The following is a 23,346-nucleotide window of genomic DNA, read 5'->3' as shown; positions in this document are numbered from 1 at the left end:
TGCAAATAATGCTTTTGAAGACCATTGACTTTTGATCATTAATTAAAATCATCTTCTCGTAGAATTTACAAAAATTTATATCAGTATTTTCATATATTACTAACTTACTAATTACAACAACTATTCAAACGTAATACTATAACTATAAGAACTAAACAACCTATTTTAAAACAAAATTGGCATCAATTTAGATCTTATGAACTATTTCAATTATTAATTTATAAATTATAAACATATTTAAAAAAAATTAAGATCCCTTGTGAGTTCACGTTCCTTGCTGAATCAGTTTCTCTTCTGAAACGGAGAAACAAAGTATCTTAAGTATGTAACAAATATTGAAAAAATACGACCATGAAAAATTTTGTGTTAATGTAATCATACTTACAAATTAATATATTACATAACACGTTCTGGTCCAAATATAGTGCATCAATCTTTTCATGTTTCAGACATTTTAGTGCTCCTTATAATTTTTCCATAAAAATTTTTCATTATCAAACCTTTGTCTACAAAAATAAAAACATTATTTTATATTGGGTAGAAGGATGAACGTGGTCACAGGCCACTTGGTGTAACTTGGTTATCAAACACCAGGAAACAAAACGTGAATGCCATCATCTAACTTTGGATCTGAGATCAATTGTGCTGTATTTTATTTAAACAGGAAAGCATAACTGCTTCCCGACAGAAACAGGCAGGATGGGGATACATATCGGTATGACTATACAATATGCCCTTTTTTTTTTTTTTTTTTCGAGCCGGGGGCCGAACCTCCTACGAGGTCCCCGCGCCTAGGGGGCGCGCGGGGTATGTGAGACTCAACGATCTGCAGGTGTTGAGAGCAGATCGCGGGCCCAAGGATTTTAGGGCCCACCCAACCTCAACCATTTATATTCCAGTCAGTAGTTGTAGTATTCTTGTATAGTACTCATAAAACGCTGCTGTCCATTCTGCAGAATGCTTTCATGCTTTTCTGCAAAAATATTCTATTTCATTTTACCACCAAGAAATCAAAATAATTTATAATTATATTAACCAAGCTAATTCAACAAAATCATTTATTTTTTATATTTTTTGTTATAATAATCAAAGGCTTGTACTTTCACCAGGTCATTCTTATCAAATTTCGAAATTTTCCCATGCAAAATACGATTTACACCAGTACACCAGCTATATATTATTAATCTAATTGCAAGATCATTAATAAAATTAATTAATTTGGTTTTGTGTTCCTTACACGTAATAAAACTATAATCACAAGCGAGATTAAGCGCAACAGCAATTTTATGCTTTAAAAAGGATGATTCGGGAGAAAGACGTAAACATGCAACAATTGTATAATAAATATTGTTCATTAAATTGATAAAATTGTGATTGGGATGAAACAAAGATTTCTTAGTGTAATCAATCTCGTAGATAAAGGAATTAATGTCTAAATTGTTTTCAGCTAAATCATGCATGCAAGCAGTACATCCAGTAAAAATCTTTGATTTACATTTTTTTATAATATATCCTGATACATATTTCTTTGATTCAGCATAAATTAAACAATCGCTACTTTTTAATTGACCCACTACTAATATCAGGTGGTCAATATCAAAAGAATAATCTATTTTGGGAATGTCATCAGACTTCTGATTGAAAAACTTTGTAAAGATTTTCATTGGATTATTGTTGTCTTTCTCACAATTCGCTCCTAGAGAATGAGGTGAACTAAAATTATTAATGAGCAATGTTTTAAAAGCACTAATAAATTGACTACAATTAGGATTAATATTTCTAAAACCGTTACTTCGAATACTACTAAAGAAATTCTCCAATGGATCTTGATTGAAATTCCTAGTAAGTAAATTGCAGATATTGTGGTATTGATTTAAATGATGCCACAATTCTTTAAATACTTTGATGTTATGGATCCAGTTTTGGATTGAAGGAATTGACTCGTGTTTAATATTTACTACATTATTTTTTATAACTACTGATTCGAATTTAATAGACTCTAATATAGGCAGTAAATCATGCCATAAATTAAAATGAGGAGAATTTCTTTTTAAGCAGTTTTTGTATTGTTTTGGAGAATTTTGATAAGAATGACCATTAAATGAATCAAATAATTTGTCAAAAATTAAAAGGAAGTCAGCAGTCTGTGAACACTCCTCAGGAAGTATTTTGTGTTCTGAAAAGAGAAGAAATACTTAAATTATTAATTTGTTTCTGTGTTCACTACATTATAAATGAAGCAAGGTTAAGCGTAACAGCAATTTAATGCTTTGACAAGAATTATTCAGGAGAAAAACGTAAATTTCTTAACATAATCAATTAAATAGTTTTCAGCTAAATCATATATATAAGTAGTACATCTACTAAAAAAAATTTGATTGTACATAAATGAAATTGAATTTAAAAAATCATATACAACACTCACTTGCAAGGAATCTCATAGCTGATGAGACTCTTTGACTGAATATTTGTGCAGCAAATTTCACTTTCATTTTTGGGATCTTTTCTTTAATAACATGTGCTTCCGTCAGTTTATTGACTAATCTAATTTCGTCATCACCATCATCCACATCCAACAACATTCTAATATGATCCCATTTTGCTCGCTTCATGACACCATCCTGCACAAATAAAGCATCTTTGATCAGTAAATTATTTCTCACACCTTTCAATAAATGTGGTGGATCAAATAGAGGAAATATTTTTTTTCCGCCAATTTCAATGGCTTTTTCTATGTAATCTCCATGTCCTTCCTTCAAATATTTCTCCCTTGTATCCTGATGTAAGTTCTTTAGTGCGTTGACATTTGTCCTGGCTTGATCGCAAATAACTGTAATAACAATAAAACCAATGTTTTGTAATTCTAGCACAATATTTTTTATGAGGTTTTTTAGGTGTATAGCTTTTGTTGAACTTTTACAAAAAGTAAAACAAATGGGTTGTTTGCATTTACTTTTGACACTCTTAATCATAAATACAAGTGCATGGTCAGCCAGAGTTTTATTCCTACTATTAGATCCCATATCCTCAAATCCTATCACTGCATCTATATCAGGATCATAGGTCACTCCAGGACAAAGTGATATTTCATCAAACATTAGATTCACAATTCTTTTCTCGTCAGGCATTAGCCTCACTGCAGATTGTAAATCTTTTAAAATGTGTAGATTCAAACCCGGTTTGACAGAAAATAAACTAAGCAAAGTCTGAAGGCTTCGTTTTGATGGTAAAACAAACATCTGTCTTAAATAATTATATGCCTTCGGACTCTGCTTTAGAATCGTTAATGACATAATTTTCTCATTTAGAGAAAATCTCCTCCCTCTAGGCTTAGATGCATTTTTTAATTGCATCTTTGTAAAAAGATTTATAGGTTCAGGTAATTTATCTATGTATTTAAGAAAAACTTTAGTCCTGGAAAGCTTCTTTGCCATTTTAATATCATCTCTTTGCTTTCTACATTTATCCTTTAACACTTTTACTTGTGACATCAATTTCAAATATGTCAAATTAGAATTTGAGCTCTACTCAAGGCTGAAAAGAAAAGTGTATAATATTCAAAATCAAATATACTAGACAAACTATCCAAATGTGGTTTTTTGCATGAATAATTTTGTGTTCAGTATTAGAGCAGTTTATTAAAAAATACAGATATTGGCACCTACTTCTGTATGATACACTTTCAAGTTTTATCATATTGTTCATACTTGAAGGCGGCACAATTCCACTCAACAACTGTGGCTGATCAATTTCGATGTGAGCTGCATAATTTAGTCCTGAAATATTTACAAGCAAAACAATTAATATTGTTATAATAATTATAATATTTTCATTCTATAATTACATCTACACTAATCTCTATCTACACTCTTATAACTTCTAACAAATTTCCACTTACATTCTCATATACTAAAAATAATTACAATTGTAATTAAATACTTAAAGGATAATAATCCCATACCATTTATTTATATTTTTATCTATCAATACTACCTACTTTTATTGAAGTATTTTATTATCAGAAAATAATGACAAATCTTGGTTTTACTACATAAATATAAGGTGTAATATTAATTATTACGATTTACCAAGAAATAATGTTGGGACTGAATTTTGAGTAAGTCTATTTGATGGTAGTATGAAGCACTTTTCAAAATGTCTGTTGCAAAGACGAATGTTGTTATATATGTATTTTTCACCCTTTTCCTGAGATTCTGCACTTAGTACAGATTTCCATTTATTAAATCTCTCAATTTGTTCTATTATCAAACTTTGTGGATTCGGAAATGTATGGAAGGGACCTTGAAATATGTAAAATTAAGACAATATAAGTTTTTAGTAGCTAGTCTTTAATTGATCATTCCAAAAAACTAGTTCGGGCCCACTTGACAATAAGCATATAATACGCTGAGTTGCAAAACATAAATACTGCCACCCACTCGAGACAATTTTATTATCTGAGGTGTGTGTGTGATAGTACGAGACTTAATACCGACTGTTTTGATCAAAACTTAACATATATGATAGCTAGGCAGCAGAAATAGGAAGGACCATTAGTTGGTGCTAATTCATTTAATTATATTATGAATAATAATTCTGTTAGCAAATAATATACCGGGGAAATAGTGTAAACTCACCGTTATCAAGGCATCCGAAATAGCATTTCATTTTCGATCTTAGAGGCATGCTGATTTTTTATAATAAACTTTCTGTAAGAAATGAGAATAGTTACACAGGCTTACGAAACGCTAACGAAGAAAAAAGTATTGGAGCCAAGTTATGTCTAAAGAGAATTCAAACCAGAGTTTCTCAATGTCTAATCGTCTAATATTCTCACAAAGCTAAAAGTTGCTCTAAATTAATACTACAACGTAAAATAACTCAAACCAAGACCAAACAAAAAACGATTTAAAAAATTAAAGCGTTACGACATTTTGAAAACTTTTTTTTTTTTTTTTTTACCATATTTTACCTTAGTTTCTTTTGAAATTTTCCCTAAAATTCCCTAAACAACTTTCATAAATCCTTTATATAGAAAGCATAAATAAAATACAGAAAATATATAATATAAACGCCCCCAGAAGATCATAGATCTATAGGATTAGAATTTTCAAGGAAGTCGACGCATTGCTTTTATATTCTTTTGCTGCACGCAACCTAACACTGGTCGGTTCTAAAATTGAGCAATTGTTTGCTGGCATTCCCAACTTTCTATGAAGCAAGCCGTTCAGGGTTTCATTAGAAAGCCTGTTTCTTTTGTCAGTTTTTACATTTGAGAACACTGAATAATCTTTCCACCTCAGTCTTTGAAGAAGGAACTGCTAGCAAAAGTGAAATGACAATTACAAGGTTTTCGTAAATGAAATTACCATGATAATCTTTCATGGTACATGAAGTACCTGTATATTACAATACAAGTAAGTTCTGGTGACAACAACGAAAATAGGTAAATAAAAATTTGGCGGATTATACTTATTGGGATTCTGGGGAATCCCTAAGAAAAAAGCAGTGGCTTAATCTATGATTTACTTTACTAGAGGGTTACTGTTGAATCAAACCTTCTTTATAGTTTTTATACACAACTCTGTTATATTCTTTTACTTGTCAACTCGACTTAATGTCATTATCTCTCCATAAAATAAAATGTTCATTGTTTTACTTTAATTATCGTTTATTTTAAAATTCACAACAGTTACTAGTATAGGCTTTGCTTTTTACCCCGAAATATCCTAAATCCTGGTATTTTTTAAATTGTCTTTATCATCCAAAATATCAGCTATTTTCCCTAAAAAAGGGAGAATTCCCTAAAAGTGGAAGCACTGCTTCAAAGTCGCTAACATTTTTTATTGAGTCAGAACTCGTATCTGCCATCTAGTGAGTTTATTAGTTCATTAAGGCCAAAACGTTTCAAAAATGACCTCGCCGGTTCCTAAAGATGGCGCTAGTTGAATGTTCTTTTTCTTTGTATGGGAGTTGCGGGTGAATGAAGTTAGCTCCTCAAAAAAATTTTTTTTTCCTGTTTTCTACTTATTTTCTATTAATTCGTTTGTTCATCATTTGTTCTTGATTGTTCATTGTTAATAATTGTTTGTTCCCATTTATTTATTTTTAAAAAAATATTAAAAATATATCTAAAAGTTAGCCCCTCGATTGCAATTTTTAATATTTTTTCGTCCTTAATTACTCGTAAATATTCATTTTCGATTGTTCTTATATAAAATACGTTTGTTCTCTTTCGAAATTACTCATTTTTTGTTTAATTAATTGTATTAGTTGAATAAATGTATACAAAATATGTGTACTGCGCATGCCATAAGTGTATAATCTATGGCGCATGCGTCAACTATAATGCCTAAACTTTCTACGCGGTTTTAATCGTGAAAAAAAAAAAATTATAAATCCTGAAGGATCAATTAATTGGTATACAGTTTAATTAAAAAAATTAAAAACAAAATAAATAAAATAATGTGCATTCGCGTAAAGTTAGACCAAATACATTTTTTCCATCCTCCTATATACCTATCGCTATGAAGGTATAAAAAAGATAGGTTAAGAGTTCACATAGGTAATATAAACAAATAAGTAAATATGTTCATTATTTATCTTTCAAGAGATAATGTAGGTATACATTATAATAACATTTTGACACAGTCGAAATTATATTCCTAACATTAGTAAAATAACATTTTAATAATTTTTTTATAGGTTATGTATTGAAATTGTTGGAAAATTATTTCATGTTTTAGCTGGAAAACTACATGGAGAATTATATGCAATACAAGATAATGAGCTCCATCAAATGAATTCGAATGAAACCAAACTGTTTACCATCCAAATTCGATTGTCGGGCAGATAGAAAACGAAAATTCACTCATAGTGAACCTCGGCCTGCATTTGTGAAACGGCAAAGACTCACTATTATCAAGGAAATTGAAGAGACAACTAAAAATGAGATGTGTCGTATTATTATACCTTTGCCATCGTGTAGTCAAGGTAGGTGTAACTGTCAATAATTAGTTACACTCACAGATCTCCTAATCAAATAACAATATCAGAAAAAATGAGAATAGTTAGTTAGTTAGTGGAAGTAGCCAAAATGGGCAAGTGGATCTCAGTTCCTATTACATAAGGTACTAGGAAGTTTGTGAAAATGAAAATTTATCACAGTGTAATATCACTTACTTACTTTAACAGTGAAGGAAAACATTGTGATGAAACCTGCACACCTAAATGTTCTTAGGATTTTCTTAGGTGTGTAATCCACCAACCAGCACTAGGCCAGCGTGGTGGACTAAGGCCTAAAAACCCTCTCAATGGTAGTGAAGGCCAGTGTCCAGCAAGGGGATATATTATATGGGCTGATGATGATGACTAGGAAGTTAAATACTACTACTACTACTACTACGACAGTACACATATAATCCTATATATTTACAAACTATACGTTTGTTGGAAATTGCTAACATTATTTCATATTTCCAGATGTCCAGCCACTTGAAAATAGGTGTAGTAATGACAAAGCTATCCAAGTAGCTCCAGCACAGGAACACAAAGGCAAGGCAAGTGTGTATTGCCACATCACCCCTTAATATATCTGAAGCAAGTATAAGTAAACAATCAGAACCAGCAAAAAAAAAACTGTTGTTCCTGAGGACAAATTTGACAGTGATGAGTCAAATGCACCAGCAACAGAAGGATCAACTGTTGACTATGGGTTATAGAAGAAGAAGATTAATTCATATTTATTTAAATTAATATTAATGAATATTAATTTAAATATTAATGAATATTAATTTAAATTATCGTGCAAAATTTGTGGTGAAAACATATGTGTATTTTATAAATAAATATTCATTCTCAGTATTAATGTTTTTTAATCATCGATTGAAAAATTGGTTCTTAATGAATTTAGTTGGAGCTAAATGCTGCTTGGAGCTTAATACTTTCGAATAACATAAACACGTGACTTTAAGCATAAACATATTTTTTAGGTAAATACTTTATTTAGCTTTGCTGGATTTATCCAAGATTTCGACATACCAAAATTTCATACAGGAACGACAGATAGATAGCTATCTGATTGAATACCCTTGTTGAATTGAGCTTCGAAGAAAAGTTTATTCTTATTCTTTATTAGACTTTATTCTAGTTGCAGTGTCGGTTAGAGAAGCTTGCACAGCTTGCATACTGCATGGAATAAATAGTCATTATAATTATAAAATATATTTCTGTTTACATACCATACAATTTTCATAGTTCAAATATGAATTTGGATTGATATGAATTTATTTCGATTATCAAAATAATTTGTATTAAACATTTATATTTCCTCAAAATTTCTATTTTTATAATAATGACTGTGACCACCCCATAAATCACAAAATTAAAAATATTAAAGATAACTTATTTTTAAATCATATATTAAAAATTATAAACAGATCGCGAATTAAAATATTATATTATGCCTATCATTCTTAAATAATTCAGTAATGAATTTTCGCATCGCCGCGCCAGTGCCAGTGAGCAATACCCTATTATTCATATTAATTATGAGCAATACCCTATTATTCATATTATATAATTAATATGAATAATAGGGTATTGCTCACTGTGCTAAAAAAAACATAAATTATGTTTTTTTGATAGATCTACAAACAAGCAAGTGAGTAATGCTATGTTTCCATAAATAAAAAGGCAAAAAAAAATTAAAGAAAGATATTATGCACAAGTTCAAATGCATATGTATTGTGCTAAAAGTAAAACTTGCTACTTTTGTGTAGCATCCAGCAACTTTGAAAAAACTAATCAGGTCACTATAATTAGTAGGTATTGATTTTGATTCCGAGTAAGTTGCACAGTTGTTAGATAATGTAGTTTCTTTTTGGAAGAATAACAATTTTCTAATCTTACAAAAAAATGTAATGTTAAATATTTAAAAAAAACTTTATACCTATTTTCCTTTTAGGGAGTACAAAATATTGATGTGTACAAAGTGAATGTGATTTAATAAAAATAATATTTCAATTTAAATTATGTTTTATTAAAAATTATTCTTAACATACAGGTACAAAGGTTACATAACATTAATATTTATTCCTTTTCATATATATAAGCCCATATTTAGCACATTTGTGGAAAACAGAATCAAAATAATAATGAGTTGCTAGCCATAGAAGACCAGCATAAAAGTCTTATTAAAATCTGTTCAGTAGTTTTTGAATGAAGAGTGAAAATACTTACAAAACTTCCTATTTATAAGTAAGGATTACTTATTTAATTAAAGAGTTTTGTAGGTGGCAAACTATCTAAAAACTTTCTATTTTCCACCAAGTTGACATCAATTATCCTTCCTGCATATATATTTATTGTATTGTTTTTTTTTAACAAGGGGTGATATTACATTTGCAATTTCTGGGAGTTTGTTGAAAAATATATTGCTTGCTTGACTTACAGATAAATCAAAATCATCAGCCAATTGAGAGAATGTTCTATTTAATATTATTCTCATCAAACATAATATAATATTTTGTTCAGAAACATTTGTATGTTTCTCAATCAAGCCTATTATGAAATATAATTCTTGTGGAAGTCCAATAAATAAATGTGGTTTATTTTTCACTTTAGATGAAGTTGTTAACAGATTCATTTTTTCAACTTTTGTAGTCTTCTTGAGAGCTATACTCTGAAGTGCACAAGTCTTTGATGGAGTGGAGATATAGAGAGATAACTCATAGTCAACAGCTGATCCTTCTGTTGCTGGTGCATTTGACTCATCACTGTTCTGATTGTTTACTTGTACTTGCTTCAGATATATTAAGGGGTGATGGGGCAATACACACTTGCCTTGCCTTTGTGTTCCTGTGCTGGAGCTACTTGGATAGCTTTGTCATTACTACACCTATTTTCAAGTGGCTGAACATCTGGAAATACAAAATAATGTTAGCAATTTCTAGGTACCCAACAAACTTATAGTTTGTAAATATATAGGATTATATGTGTACTGTAGTAGTAGTAGTAGTATGTAACTTCCTAGTCATCATCATCAGCCCATATAAATCTCCCCTTGCTGGACACTGGCCTCCACTACCATTGAGAGGGTTTTTAGGCCTTAGTCCACCACGCTGGCCTAGTGCTGGTTGGTGGATTACACACCTAAGAAAATCCTAATAACATTTACCTAAATGTTATTAGGACCTGTGCAGGTTTCATCACAATGTTTTCCTTTGCTGTTAAAGTAAGTAAGTTATATTACACTGTGATAAATTTTCATTATCACAAACTTCCTAGAACCTTATGTAATAGGAACTGAGGTCCACTTACCCATTCTGGCTACTTCCACTAACTAACAAACTATTCTCCTTTTTTCTGATATTGTTATTTGATTATGAGATCTGTGAGTGTAACTAATTATTGACAGTTACACCTACCTTGACTACAATATGGCAAAGGTATATGACACATCTCATTTTTAGTCGTCTCTCCAATCTCCTTGATAACAGTGAGTATTAGTGAGTCTTTGCCGTTTCACAAATGCAGGCCGAGGTTCACTTTGAGTGAATTTTCGTTTTCTATCTGCCCAACAATCAAATTTGGATGGTAAACAGTTTGGTTTCATTCGAATTCATTTGATGAAGCCCATTATCTTGTATTGCATATAATTCTCTATGTCGTTTTCCAGCTAAAACATGAAATAATTTTCAAACACTTTCAATACATAACCTATAAAAAAAATATTAAAATGTTATTTTACTAATGTTATGAATATAATTTCGACTGTGTAAAAAAGTTATTATAATGTATACCTACATTATCTCTTAAAAGAGAAATAATGAACATATTTACTTATTTGTTTATATTACCTATGTGAACTCTTAACCTATCTTTTTTTTATACCTTTATAACGATAGGTAGGAGTATGGAAAAAATGCATTTGGTCTAACTTTACGCGAATGCACATTATTTCATTTTTTATTTTTATTTTTTTTTAATTAAACTGTATATGTACCAATTAATTGATCCTTCAGGATTTATAATTGTTTTTTTTTCACAATTAAAACCGCATAGAAGGTTTAGGCATTATAGTTGACACATGCGCAGTACACATATTTTGCATACTAATACAAATAGTTAATTAAACAAAAAATGAGTTATTTCGAAAGAGAACAAACGTATTTTATATAAAAACAATCGAAAATGAATATGTCCGAGTCATTAAGGACGAAAAAATATTAAAAATTGCAACTGAGGGGCTAACTTGTAGGTATATTTTTAATAATTATTTTTAAATAAATAAATGAGGAACAAACAATTATTGATAGTGAACAATCATGAACAAATGATGAACAAACGAATTAATAGAAAATAAGTAGAAAATAGGAAAGAAAAATTTTTTTGAGGGGCTAACTTCATTCACCCGGGAGTTGCACCCCCCTGTACTGGACTTTTTGGCGGGAACGCAAGGAGTGAAGTTGTGTGATTTGTTTTATTTTGTCTATTTAGTGTTTCTTCGGGTTTAAATGTGTAATAATGGTGGTTTATTAACCGTTTAATATCTGTGAAAGTGCACAAACGTGGGAAAAAGAAACAAAGCCGCTGGACGTAACTTCTCGGGATCCTCCAAAAAGTCCACTGAAAAATCTTAGTAAATTACCACCATTTTACTGAGATTAGATTTCATCTCATATCATCTCATTTAATTTCATCCTAGTTGATTAATGTCTCAAATTAATCATTTTCATTTCATTTCACTCCATAATATAATTTTTCATAAAATTAAGAATATAGATTAAAATAAGACATGACTTAAAGGTCTCAGTTACCAGGTCATAAAATCTCTTAAAAAAAAAATCTGTGGATACTTAATACACAAATTAACGATATTTTAAATAATTTATATTAAAAATAATGAAATACATATTGTTGATGTTAAAGTTAAGTATAATTGTACGTAAATAGCTGGGCTTAGTAAAGATAGCAAAAACCTATGTTGATATTTACTAATAGTTAGCATTGATCGAGCATTGACCTTTGTACGAATACTACGTACGTGTGACAAGTCATTCATTGTAAATAAATAATCAGGTATATAAAAAATGTCTTTAAACAAACTTGTTGGTGGTGATTGTGGTGGAAACAATGCACTTGTACAATTTTCCAACATAGTGCGTCGAGATACAGGCAGTTTGCAGCACCGATCGGAGTCCGATAGATATGTTCAAGAGTTTTTATCGCAAAATCAAAATATACCTCAGTCTTTTAACATGAATGCATTACTTGGCAATTTACCTCAACACAACACAACAGTCACTAATTGTATACAAAGTCCGTCAACTTCTTTACAATCAAATTTGAATTGTATAGCTAGACCTTCTACATCTTATATGCCAGTACCTTCCATGCCAAGAACTATACCTTTTATGATGCATCAAACTAGAATTGGCCACTCTCAATCTCTTTCAATGGTTCCAAAAACTTTAGTGCAAAATTATGGAGCAATGACAACTTCTGACAATGATGTGCAAAAAAAGGCAACCGAGTATGTCAAAAGCAATCAGAATGATGATGAACTTGGTTACAATCAATTTATGTCATTTATGAAAAGAATTAGTTCTGGTGAAATGAAATTTGGTGAAGATATTGATAGAAACCAGGCAAAACTGTCTAAAGATGAAATTATTGATGAAATGGCAGAAAAATATAAAGATGAATGGGATAAACTCAGTGATGTCACTGATTATTGGAATTCAGAGGTTGCCCATGGTATTCCTAATGAATATAATTTCACTGAGGGAAATGTCATGTTAGAAAATAAAAGTGCATTGGAAATTGGAAAAGAAAAATTGAAATTAGGAGATATTCCAGGAGCTGTTCTTTGTTTTGAAGCAGCTTGTCAACAACAACCAGCCTCTGCAGAAGCTTGGTTTCTACTTGGAACAACTCAAGCTGAGAATGAACAAGATCCATTGGCAATAACTGCTCTTAAGAAATCACTAGAAATTGATCCAAGACAGCTAGAAGCATATATAACACTTGCAGCAGCTTATACCAACGAAAATATGCCTAAATATGCCTTTGTTTCATTATTGGATTGGTTAAAAGCAAGTCCTAAATACAGTGATCTGTTCCCTCATGATATTGATCCAAAGAAGTTAGACTTAAAAGAATTAGAAGCTCATGTTGTATCTTTGTATCTAAAAGTAGCACAGTTGAATCCTAACCAAATTGATGCTGATGTACAAAATGCCTTAGGTGTTGTTTTTAACATAAAACAAGAATATGACAAAGCAGTTGACTGTTTTAAAACTGCATTAATGGTAGCAAGTGATAATGCCAAGTTATGGAACAGGCTTGGAGCCACATTGGCTAACAGTGACCGCTCTGAAGAAGCAGTTGAGGCTTATCATGAAGCATTGAATTTAGAACCAGGATTTATCAGAGCAAGGTATAATGTTGGAATCACTTGTATGAATTTAGGAGCACACAGGCAAGCAGCTGAACATTTCTTAGTGGCATTGAATCAACAGTTCAAAGCCAAAACTTTGTATCCAAATGCACTAAATACTGATACAAGTTCATCAACAATCTGGACAACATTACGAATGGTTTGCTCATTTATGGGCGAACATGAAGCTGCAAAATTAGTGGATGACAAGAATCTTAATGCATTAAATAATTTCTTCAGTATAGAATAAAATTTATCTACAAGCCATTAATTACCCATTATATTTTTATTCCATCAAGGTACTAACTGTACATTAATATTTTTGTGATATTTAGATTAATTTATAGACTTTATAAAAGAAATGAGGTACGCTAGCGTTTTGGATAATTTTAGAAGTTATTATAATATATATTGGGTGCAGGGGAATCTTCTCAGAAACAATGATTAGTGGAAAAAATATGAAAACACTGCATTGGACCAGTGGTTATCGTTAAAAGAGTAATTTAATGCTCAGCTACTAAACTGGATATTTTTGTGGAACGGGTACTCATTCTTATATTTTTTGCTAAAAATAAATTAATTAAAACTTCATCTTTCTTATTAATTTATCCTTTACTGTGTAGGAAGCTACAATTGATGCTAGACAGGGGACACCCTTGAGGATGGTTGTTGTGGAACCAGCAAGGCTTTACTTGTATTTTTGTGTCAATTATTTTTTGTCTCTTTTGAATAGTAATCACTTGGTCTACTGTTTTAGGATACCTCAACTGCACTTTACCACCAGAAACAAGAAATATGTTATGATTGTTCTTTAATAAAGTTTGCAAACCCCCACATTCAGATTTAAGTTTAATAAGATTTTGCTTTGGAATTAGTGAAACTAGTTCACTTATTTCAACAATTTTTCCAACAGACCATTGTTCATTACAGTCTTTACTGCACCCTTCAAGCAAACAGTCTGTCACTATTTTTACTATTGACTCTATTAGGTTTTTATCCAACTGTGTACAATTCCGTACTTTCTGTGTAGATTCTCTAGCTTTAAAATCTGCCAACCAGGTGTCATTTTCTACATTACCACGTGCATGTTTCTCTTTGAAAATTTTAGAAATTTTATTAATACTGTCTTTATAAGTGTCTGGACTGTACATTCGACCATTGCTTACTAAACATATTCTCTTCGTACTTGGTATTTTAAGTCTGTCAAGATCAGTTATAAAACCACAATCTTCACAAATTTTCTTTACGTGTTCTAAATATTCAGTGTATTGACTTTTTTTAGAATCCACTCGTTGGTATTTGGACCCATCAAAGTTGAATGCACAACATGGCAATAGGAAAAAGTTGCATTTGTAAGAACTCTTAGCTGCTATGACAGGAATCCAAGGTGTCAATTCATCAGAATGGTTACCAATAATCCAATCAGCATTTGGAAACAGATTGCTTTCTGAGGGTACAATAGTTTTCATCTATAAACAAAACAATCATGTGAAAATTAATACAATATTGTAAATAATAATTATAACCATACTGAGGGGTGAAAGGCTTTTTGGTTTAAGCAAAATTTGCAACTTTATAGGAGAGTCATTTAAAGTTTAAAATTTGTAAAATATGTCAAAATTTGAAAAATGACAAAAAAAATTCTTCAGCTATGTGAAGAAATTGAAATGTTGATGCTAATACCAAATAAAATGGACCTTTAATTACAAAGATAAATGTTGTGTAATAAGTAAAATGCTGCTTAAACCAATAGCCTTTCACCCCACGATATTTATTATAAAAAATTACCTTCAATTTTACCTCAGGCGGATACATATCCCAAATTTCTCTTTTTCTTACATCAATTCCAAGTCCTGCATGGCCCTCTTTACATAATATATACACCAATAAACCATTGCCACATCCAAGATCCACAAATGTTTGTTTCTTTACTAAACTTCGGTCTTCCCAAAGCAGGAGCAAATAAGTTGCAATAGCAACATCTTCATATACAAATTTTGTAGGATCAGTACATTCTGGCCAAATCTAAAATATTAAATCTCTATAAGATTTAAAGTTTTATATTTCACTGCGACCCTCCCTCGCTTCGCTTCGGAAACATTAAAACACATATGAAACCAAAAAAATAAAAGATTTTTTTTTTTAAAAAGTAGCCTATGTTCATCAGGGACAATGTCGGCTTCTAATGGAAAAATAATTTTTCAAATAGGTCCAGTAGTTTCGGAGCCTATTCGAAACAAACAAACAAATCTTTCCTCTATAATATTAGTATAGATATGCTTAGACCAGGAGTTTGCTTTTCTGATGTAATAAACAAAATTTAGTGCTTAAGTGTTCATTAAAATTTCCACACGAGACATGTGACTGAAGTCTTAATTGTATTGGAATTTGCCTAGCCTGCACTTACTTTTTTGGAGAAGAAAAAGACAGGACTGCAATAGCACTATGTTAGCTTACATCATTAACAAACAATCTATTTCTTATCAGTTCCTGAAAGCAAGAAATAAGTTAACAGTTTGACTCTTAAGATTTTTTTTTGTTCTCTTAGAAATTTTCGTTTACTTAAAAAGTTATTTTGTATTTCTTTTTGGAATCCCTTTAGTACATTATATATGCAAATTACTTTTCCTACTTTCATTAGTACTGTTTTCCATCTCTGTTCTTGGCAATCACTTACTTGGTGCCTCATCTCAATACTTACAGAATCACTGTGCTATATTTAGATCCAGTGTAGAGCTTTAGGTTTTAGCTCTCATGTTTTACTATAAGTATTTATGTACTATCACACATTCATAAACGACACATAAGTAATAATCTTATACCTTAACTAAGTCTTTCCCATACTTGAGTTTTAGTTCATTATATTTTTCAAAATATTTACTACTTGATACTAAAGTTAAAGACGCTGTGCAGATTTTCTTCTTTCCATTATTGCTTTCAGTTTCAGTTGTCCATTTGATAAACTGTGGTAAGAGCTTATTCTTGAGCCACATGTATGATTTTGAGTTTTCATCTAAAAAATGTCATTAATAGGCTTTGTGTTTATAGTATAAATTAATATAAATAAAATGATCTAAAACTAAGGGTGTACTGAAATGATTTAACTTACCATCACAGTGTGCATTCAAGACAATCATATCATTCTCAACATGAATACCATAAGTAAATGAAGGAGTTGTATTTTGTATTACTTCACTAGGTGTTACATTATAAAATATTATATAACTCTCAAGCTTGTTTATGATTATTAATTGATATGATGCCTTATCAGCGTAGTTTTTAGGGAACAATTCTAAGATATTTATTTCAAAACAATCTGAAATAGAATCACCATCACACTTTTGAAGTTTCATGGTATTATACATACAATCTATGTACTTTTCGATTTCTGGTGTACTCACACTTTCTAATTTATGAATGTGATTTGGCCATGTTACTGTTTCCTCCAAACTTATACAATTATGTTTTAACCATATCTTACTACCCCATAATCTCTTATTGACAACATGGGGTTTGGTTATTAAAATTTGAACGGCTTCATAAAAAGACTCCTTAGACGGAGAACAAGAAAATTTTGTTGTGGCAGTCATTATATTACTGTGTTTTTTATTATTTAAAAAATTAGAGGCTATGTACGTATGTATTTATTTTTAATGTTTTTTTTTTTTTTTTTTTTTCTTTTTTAGCTTGCACTGTTTGTGCATTTAGCCACATACAAGGGTAAAGGTAGGGAAACAGGAGAAAAAGGAAAAAACGGATAATTAAAAAGAATGGATCAGGTAGGTATTTATATACATAATTACAATTTGATATTATGTTTCAGGATAAAATTTGAAATACATAAATAAATATCATAGTTCATAGTACACAGCAAAGTATTAATAGAAGTCGGGAGTGGAATACCAAGGGATGTTAATAAATCAATAAATGAGGAACAGTCATTTAAGGAGCACGCGAAAAAAATATGATTTAAATTGCCAACATCAGCGCCGCAATCACACATATTGTTATTGACTATACCCAATCTAGTCAAATGAGATGGAGTGCAAGCATGACCCAGTCTCATCCGGATTATGATAGTAGTCGTGATCTTACTAAATCTAAAATTGTAAAACCAAGGCTTGGTAGGAATGACAGATTGTATTTGGGCATAATTCTTTCCTTTATATTGACTAGAAATAGCCCATGTTTGTCCCCAAGATTCGCGCAGGTCTGAATTCGGAAGACACAAAAGATCATTTATGAAGATTTTGTATGGATAAATATCTCCACAATCCACAGCATCATTGGCAAGTTTATCAGCAAATTCATTGCCAGAAATACCCACGTGCCTAGGAATCCAGGCAAAAATGACATCGAAACCTTTTAAATTACATTCCCACAGTAATTTTCTACAATCTACAATAACAGGGTAATTGGCGCAAGATTTGAAAGGAAATTTCTGGAGTGCCTGAAGCGCACTTTTGGAATCAGAAAAAATAACAGATTTATGTAATTTCATCAAATTAACATATTCTATAGCTTTAAATAATCCGTAGCATTCCCCAGTAAAAACAGAGCTTTCTGGTGGAAGTTTAATTTTTTGGACAATTTTTGATTGTTGATGATAAACTCCAACACCAACGAGACCAGAGGAAGAATTTTTAGATGCATCGCTATAAATGTAATGTCGATCTGACCACTCTCTATCTAAGATGATATTAAAATCGATATTGGCAGAAAAAATGGTTCGAGATATATCTAAGGTAAAATGAATTTTAGGAACAAGAGTTAATGCTTAATATTCAGCAGAAAAAATAGAGAGACGATGAGACATGTGAGTGGGGGCAAGCAAAGAGGAAAATTTACGAAAACTCACGACTAAACAAGGTAGAGACTTGTGCCTCCAGTAGGGGGAAGATGAAACTAAATGTGATAAAGTAGATAATTTGGTATGAAGGGGATGCTTGGTAAATTGTAGAGCACGGAACAGAAACTTGTCACAAAGATATTGACGACGGAGTCGCAGAGGAGGGTCAACACACTCAACTTGTAAAGCATTGATAGGACTAGATTTCATTGCACCGGTTATTAAACGGAGAGCTTTTGATTGTATGCCATCAAGCTTATTTAGTCCGACTGCATTACATGGTTCAAGAAAGTAAGTACCATAATCTAAAATACTTCGTATGAGAGCGTTGTATAGGAGCTTTAGATTATATGGATGTCCACCCCACCAGACTCCAGTTAAACATCTCATAATATTCAAAACTCGTTCGCATCTAGCTATAACGTAATAACAATGTGATAAACCTGATAATTTGGCGTCTAGAATAACTCCTAAAAATTTTATTTCATTATGAGATGGAATAAGTTCATTATCAAAATATACGGAAACAGGAGGAGGAAGCCGCATTCTAGAAAATAACACAATGCAACTTTTTGAAACAGAAAGATTAAGAGCGTTGGAGTCAAGCCAAAATTTAAGTTTGGACAATGCTCGACTTAAAAAGTCACTTAATTCTAAAACAGATCGCCCTGAAACGTATAAAACTAGATCATCTGCATATTGTAATATAGACACGTTATTAGAATCACCATTAGGTATTTGAATTGCTTTATCTAGGTCATGTGTGTAAATGTTATACAAAGTAGGGCTAATAACACATCCCTGGGGTAAGCCCTTCCATAAAGTTCTAGATTTATGGTTTGAATCGCCCGTATCCATAGTTATTACTCTACCAGACAAGTAATTAATAATAAAATTAGTAATCAAAAAGGGAACATTGAGCTTAAGGAGTTTTAGCTTTAATATGTGAAGATCGACGTTATCGTAAGCAGCATGTATATCTAAAAATGCTGCAAGTGTTGATTCATTATTACTAAAGGATAATCTAATATCAGTTGTAAATATTCCAAGACTATCCATAGTGCTCCGACCTTTCCTAAAGCCGTATTGGTTCGGAGCAAGAATATCATTAGATTCAAGAAACCATTCTAACCGATTTTTTATTAGATGTTCTGTTAATTTTGCGAGAACAGATGCGAGGGCTATTGGTCTATACGAGTTCGCATCAGAAGGAGGCTTATTCGGTTTTAAAATAGAGATTACTTCTTGTAATTTCCACGAAGTGGGGATATTGCCAGAAATCATAATGGAATTTATCAAACTTAAAAAGTAAAGAAGGCTAGAATCACTTAAGTGTGAGAAAAACGAATAGGGTATACCATCAGTGCCAGGGGCAGAATCTTTAACGTATGCTAAAACTCCTTTCAGCTCTGAAAGGCTAAAAGGAGAATCAAGACTAGTTAAGCTGTTGGTATTAATTACTGGGGAAAGAGTATGAGAGATAAAGAAATTCGGTACTAGCGGAGGGGCAATATTATCTAAGAAGTTGTCTGCTATATCATTAGGAAGAAAAGTTGCACCAGGTTCCTTAAAAGCTGATCGAAACCGGCGAATATTTTGCCAAACTACAGAGGGTGATACGTCAGGAGATAGAGACGCACAAAAGGTCTTCCACCCTTCCCATTTCTTTACTTTAAGAAGCTTTTTTGTTTCAGTCATTACACGAGATAATAAATCAAAGTTTTCAGAAGTAGAATATTCTTTATATATTTTTTCTGTTAGCTTTCTTTTTTTAATAGCTAATGAACACTCATTATCCCACCAAGGCGGAGATGGTATCATTTTATTATGATTGTGTTTTTTTACTGGGAACACCTTTTCTGCGGCTTGTATCAATGACAAAGCAAATGCTTCTGCGCAAACTTCATGGTTGTTTTTCGTGATTATCGGGAGGTTAGGAATAACCTTTTCAACTTCTTCTTTAAACGAAAACCAATTAGCATTTTCAAGTTTAAATTTCATTCTCGGGGAGCGACATTTAGTACGGGACGATGTTGCTATAGGAAAATTTATCACTATTGGAAAATGATCGCTACCATAACTAGAAGATAAAGTATTCCAGGAAACGATAGAAGCTAGATTAGGAGTACAGATTGAAAGATCAGGGGCACTGATTTCTTCATGGGGTTGTGTGCGACGAGTTGCCTTACCAGTATTTAAAATACACCATTTATTCTTATCGACCATATCCAACAGTCGAGAGCCATAATGATTACTAATGGAGCTGCCCCATGCTACATGTTGAGCATTGAAATCTCCCATGATTAAGATCGGATTGGGAAATATAGAAAAAATTGATTCTATTTCATTATACACACTAGAAGTGGGGTGTGGAATATATAGGGAAACGTAACATATGTTGTTAATGGTAATGGCAATAATAGAAAAATCAGAACTATGATTTGGAATAGTAAACTGAGAAAAACTAATATTATTTTTAATGAGAAGTGCTACACCTCCATATCCATCTGATCTATCTTCACGAATACAAGAGTATTTGGGAATTCTAAAATTAAAACCTGGACGTAGCCAAGTTTCTTGTAAAGAAATTAAAAAAGGTTGATATTTATTTGCTAAATAGATAATGTCACATTTCTTAGAGCTAATGCTGCGACAGTTCCACTGAATTATTTGTGACTGATCCATTATTGTTGTTAGTTACAGATTTATCTGTAAGAAGAGTGGCAGTGTTGGACGGTAAAGAATGTTCAGAAATTACTTGTGAAGATTGAAGAAGAAAATTCATAAGAGTGAGAATTAAATCACGAGTTGACAAGTTTTGAAGTGAGTGGTGATCATATCCTGTTCCTGGACTATAGTGGAATATCATATTCATTGGTTAATTTTGCATGAGCTATTTTGTCAAAACCTTTACTAAGCTGCACTGGTGTTTTAGGTTTGAGAAAAACTGTTTTTTTGTAAGATTTATTGACATTTTCAGACTTTGGATTTGAAACTTTAATATGTGATATAGGAGGAGATATTGGAGTGGACAGAACATCTGAATATGATCTACCAACAGGAGGATGTAATTTCAGGGCTTCTGCATATGATAGACAACTTTTGGCCATAGATTCTTTGATGGATTTTTGTCTAAAAAATTCAGGGCATTTGCGGCTAGTGGCGAAATGTGATCCAGAACAAAGGCAACATATGACATTTTCCTCTTCAATATTACAACTGTCCCCTGAGTGGCCATTACCACATTTAAAACAACGGGGAGAAGACCTACATTGTGATTTAATGTGACCATATCGACAGCATTGAAAACACTGAATAGTTGGGTATATGTACAGATCAACAGGTAAAGAATTATAACATAAATATACACGTTTTGGTAAGACTTGGCCATCGAAGATGAGCACTACTGTTTCAATTGGAATAAAATTAGTGTTACCATTATTAATTTGTTTTTTATTTAATCTTCTTACTTTAAGAATAGGTCCACATCCGAATGGAACATTTATATTTTTTAAAATCTCTTCTTCTGTCCAGTCCGTTGGAATTCCTCTTACTACACCCATACGTGTTACATTATTAGTCGGAATGAAAGTTTTAAAATTGTTCTTAATTACTGCAGGATGATGTAGGAAGGCATTAGCATCTTCAAAATGGCTAAACGCAAGTAAAATTCTGTTTCGACCAATGCGCTTCAGGCTACCATTTACAATATTTTTAAATGAATTTTTTTTTAAAAACTGCCCAAATGAAATTGGGTGGATAGAGGAGTTATCATTTGGATTTTGTTGTATTTTTTGAACATGGACTATAAAAGGCGAGGCATCTGACGACTGGTAAAGAATTCTACCTATAGACTGCTGTGTCCGCTTTTTGTTGTCAGTAGAAGATTGAGACGCTGAATTTGCATTAATTATCGATTGAGAATTTGACTGCATTGGGGTATCAATGGTTGCAGGAGGGGCTAAATCACATCTACAGTCTGATTCACAACTATCAATAACAGATTTAAGATGTTTTCTTTTTTTCTTGTTGCAATGCTTGCAGATCTTACTAACATGTGATCTTTTTCTTTTGGAGTTAGTTCTAGTTTGGTTAGAGCAATCTGAATCTAGTACGGATCCCTCAGTATCTATTCCAGAATTAAAATCAATAGTAATTTCATTCGACACCTGGGGGCCGTAGCCCCCAGGGTCGTCCGGATCAAACATTAATACAATCTAAGAAATTATAAGAATAACTTACCAAATCAAACGAAGAAAATAATAAAATGTGGATTAAATAGATACAAATATACTAAAATATTAATACTATATTACCCAACTGATCCAATTAACATCAAAAATTAATTTTAATTATAGTTAAACGACCAGCACATTCGAAGTTTCCCGCGCTTTTTTCAAAAATCTCCACGTAAGGTTAACTCGTAATAAAAGATTTTTTTTTTTTTTTTAATGTTAAAATTTGTGAATGACCATTTAAACTATGTAGTAGGGATGCGATTTGAGATCGAATCATCGAAGAATCGATTTTTTGAACCAAAATATCGATTTTTATTAAAGATTAAATCGATATGTAGTTTTGAATCGATTCAGTGAACCGATATTTCACCCTTGAAAATCGACATTCGATTTTTTCAGTTTTGGTAAAGACCATAAAATTTTATTGAAGTGAAAACTTCTTTAGAATCGTGATTTCAAACCGGATGCAACGGAAAAAACGACAGGTAAGAGACACAAATACAAAAATGTGTAGGATGAAGCTAGCAAAGAATGAGACAGAAATGTACATACTATTTAATACACCGCCATCTGTGAGATTTTTTAATACTAACGTGTGTATGAAAGCTCTTGTAGTGAATTTTAATTTAGGATTATACGTGAAATTAAAATATCAATTCACAGAGGGCGCTACCTTACAATTATTTAGTAATGACAAAATTTTACATATACTTAAGACGTTTAGGATAATTGTATTTTAATTTTGGAAGGTTTAACTTCTACCACGTGTGAATTGCACACATTTTGTTTTTTCAAATTTGTAATTTAAATTACGCGCT

At 31.5% G+C, this 23,346-nt stretch overlaps 2 protein-coding genes and 2 long non-coding RNA genes across 30 annotated transcripts; 2 read left to right on the top strand and 2 right to left on the bottom strand.

The window, feature by feature from the left end:
• Window positions 1-6,117: 6,117 nt before the first annotated feature.
• Window positions 6,118-7,863, top strand: LOC134199458 (uncharacterized). Its single transcript, XR_009973962.1, has 2 exons — window positions 6,118-6,993; window positions 7,483-7,863. It is a non-coding gene; the product is annotated as an uncharacterized LOC134199458 (long non-coding RNA).
• A 1,155-nt stretch (window positions 7,864-9,018) lies between these two features.
• Window positions 9,019-11,597, bottom strand: LOC134199461 (uncharacterized). The gene is made up of 2 exons (XR_009973966.1): window positions 10,428-11,597; window positions 9,019-9,920 (listed from the first exon to the last, which is right to left on the bottom strand). It is a non-coding gene; the product is annotated as an uncharacterized LOC134199461 (long non-coding RNA).
• On the top strand, window positions 11,444-21,735 carry LOC101746999 (peroxisomal targeting signal 1 receptor). 24 transcript variants are annotated; one of them, XM_062670406.1, is made up of 6 exons: window positions 11,444-13,740; window positions 14,724-14,894; window positions 17,128-17,167; window positions 17,265-18,581; window positions 18,785-20,887; window positions 20,988-21,735. In XM_062670406.1, exon 1 carries the CDS (start codon window positions 12,093-12,095, stop codon window positions 13,689-13,691), a length of 1,599 nt encoding a protein of 532 aa, XP_062526390.1. In that variant the 5' UTR covers window positions 11,444-12,092; the 3' UTR covers window positions 13,692-13,740; window positions 14,724-14,894; window positions 17,128-17,167; window positions 17,265-18,581; window positions 18,785-20,887; window positions 20,988-21,735. The 24 variants fall into 24 exon arrangements, with proteins under 24 accessions (XP_062526390.1, XP_062526405.1, XP_062526403.1 ...); XM_062670421.1 differs by having other exon boundaries at window positions 17,128-18,581; window positions 18,785-20,222; window positions 20,994-21,113; window positions 21,368-21,735; XM_062670419.1 differs by having other exon boundaries at window positions 17,128-18,581; window positions 18,785-20,222; window positions 20,994-21,113; window positions 21,304-21,735.
• On the bottom strand, window positions 14,035-22,701 carry LOC101738223 (probable tRNA (uracil-O(2)-)-methyltransferase). Of its 4 annotated transcripts, none has more exons than XM_038013261.2 (5): window positions 22,533-22,701; window positions 16,551-16,757; window positions 16,264-16,454; window positions 15,230-15,466; window positions 14,035-14,910 (listed from the first exon to the last, which is right to left on the bottom strand). In XM_038013261.2, the coding sequence occupies exons 2-5, from the start codon at window positions 16,576-16,578 to the stop codon at window positions 14,047-14,049; spliced, it is 1,320 nt and encodes a 439-aa protein (XP_037869189.1). In that variant the 5' UTR covers window positions 16,579-16,757; window positions 22,533-22,701; the 3' UTR covers window positions 14,035-14,046. The 4 variants fall into 4 exon arrangements, with proteins under 4 accessions (XP_037869189.1, XP_037869188.1, XP_037869186.1 ...); XM_038013260.2 differs by lacking the exon at window positions 22,533-22,701 and adding an exon at window positions 16,843-17,102; XM_038013258.2 differs by lacking the exon at window positions 22,533-22,701 and having other exon boundaries at window positions 16,551-17,134.
• Window positions 22,702-23,346: the final 645 nt, after the last annotated feature.

This window comes from Bombyx mori, chromosome 10 (assembly GCF_030269925.1).
Source record: "Bombyx mori chromosome 10, ASM3026992v2".
Classification (NCBI taxonomy): domain Eukaryota; kingdom Metazoa; phylum Arthropoda; class Insecta; order Lepidoptera; family Bombycidae; genus Bombyx; species Bombyx mori.
This window is presented reverse-complemented; position numbering and strand designations above follow the sequence as displayed.

Bases quoted from the DNA above. Each gene is read 5' to 3' on its own strand.
- LOC101746999 (XM_062670407.1), top strand. From the start codon at position 12,093: ATGTCTTTAAACAAACTTGTTGGTGGTGATTGTGGTGGAAACAATGCA.
- LOC101738223 (XM_038013258.2), bottom strand. From the start codon at position 17,031: ATGACTGCCACAACAAAATTTTCTTGTTCTCCGTCTAAGGAGTCTTTT. The intron at 16,455-16,550 runs GTAAGTTAAATC...GACATTTTTTAG, and splicing joins CTTGAATGCACACTGTGATG to ATGAAAACTCAAAATCATAC. The intron at 14,911-15,229 runs GTAATTTTTTAT...TTTTGTTTATAG, and splicing joins CGCCTGAGGTAAAATTGAAG to ATGAAAACTATTGTACCCTC.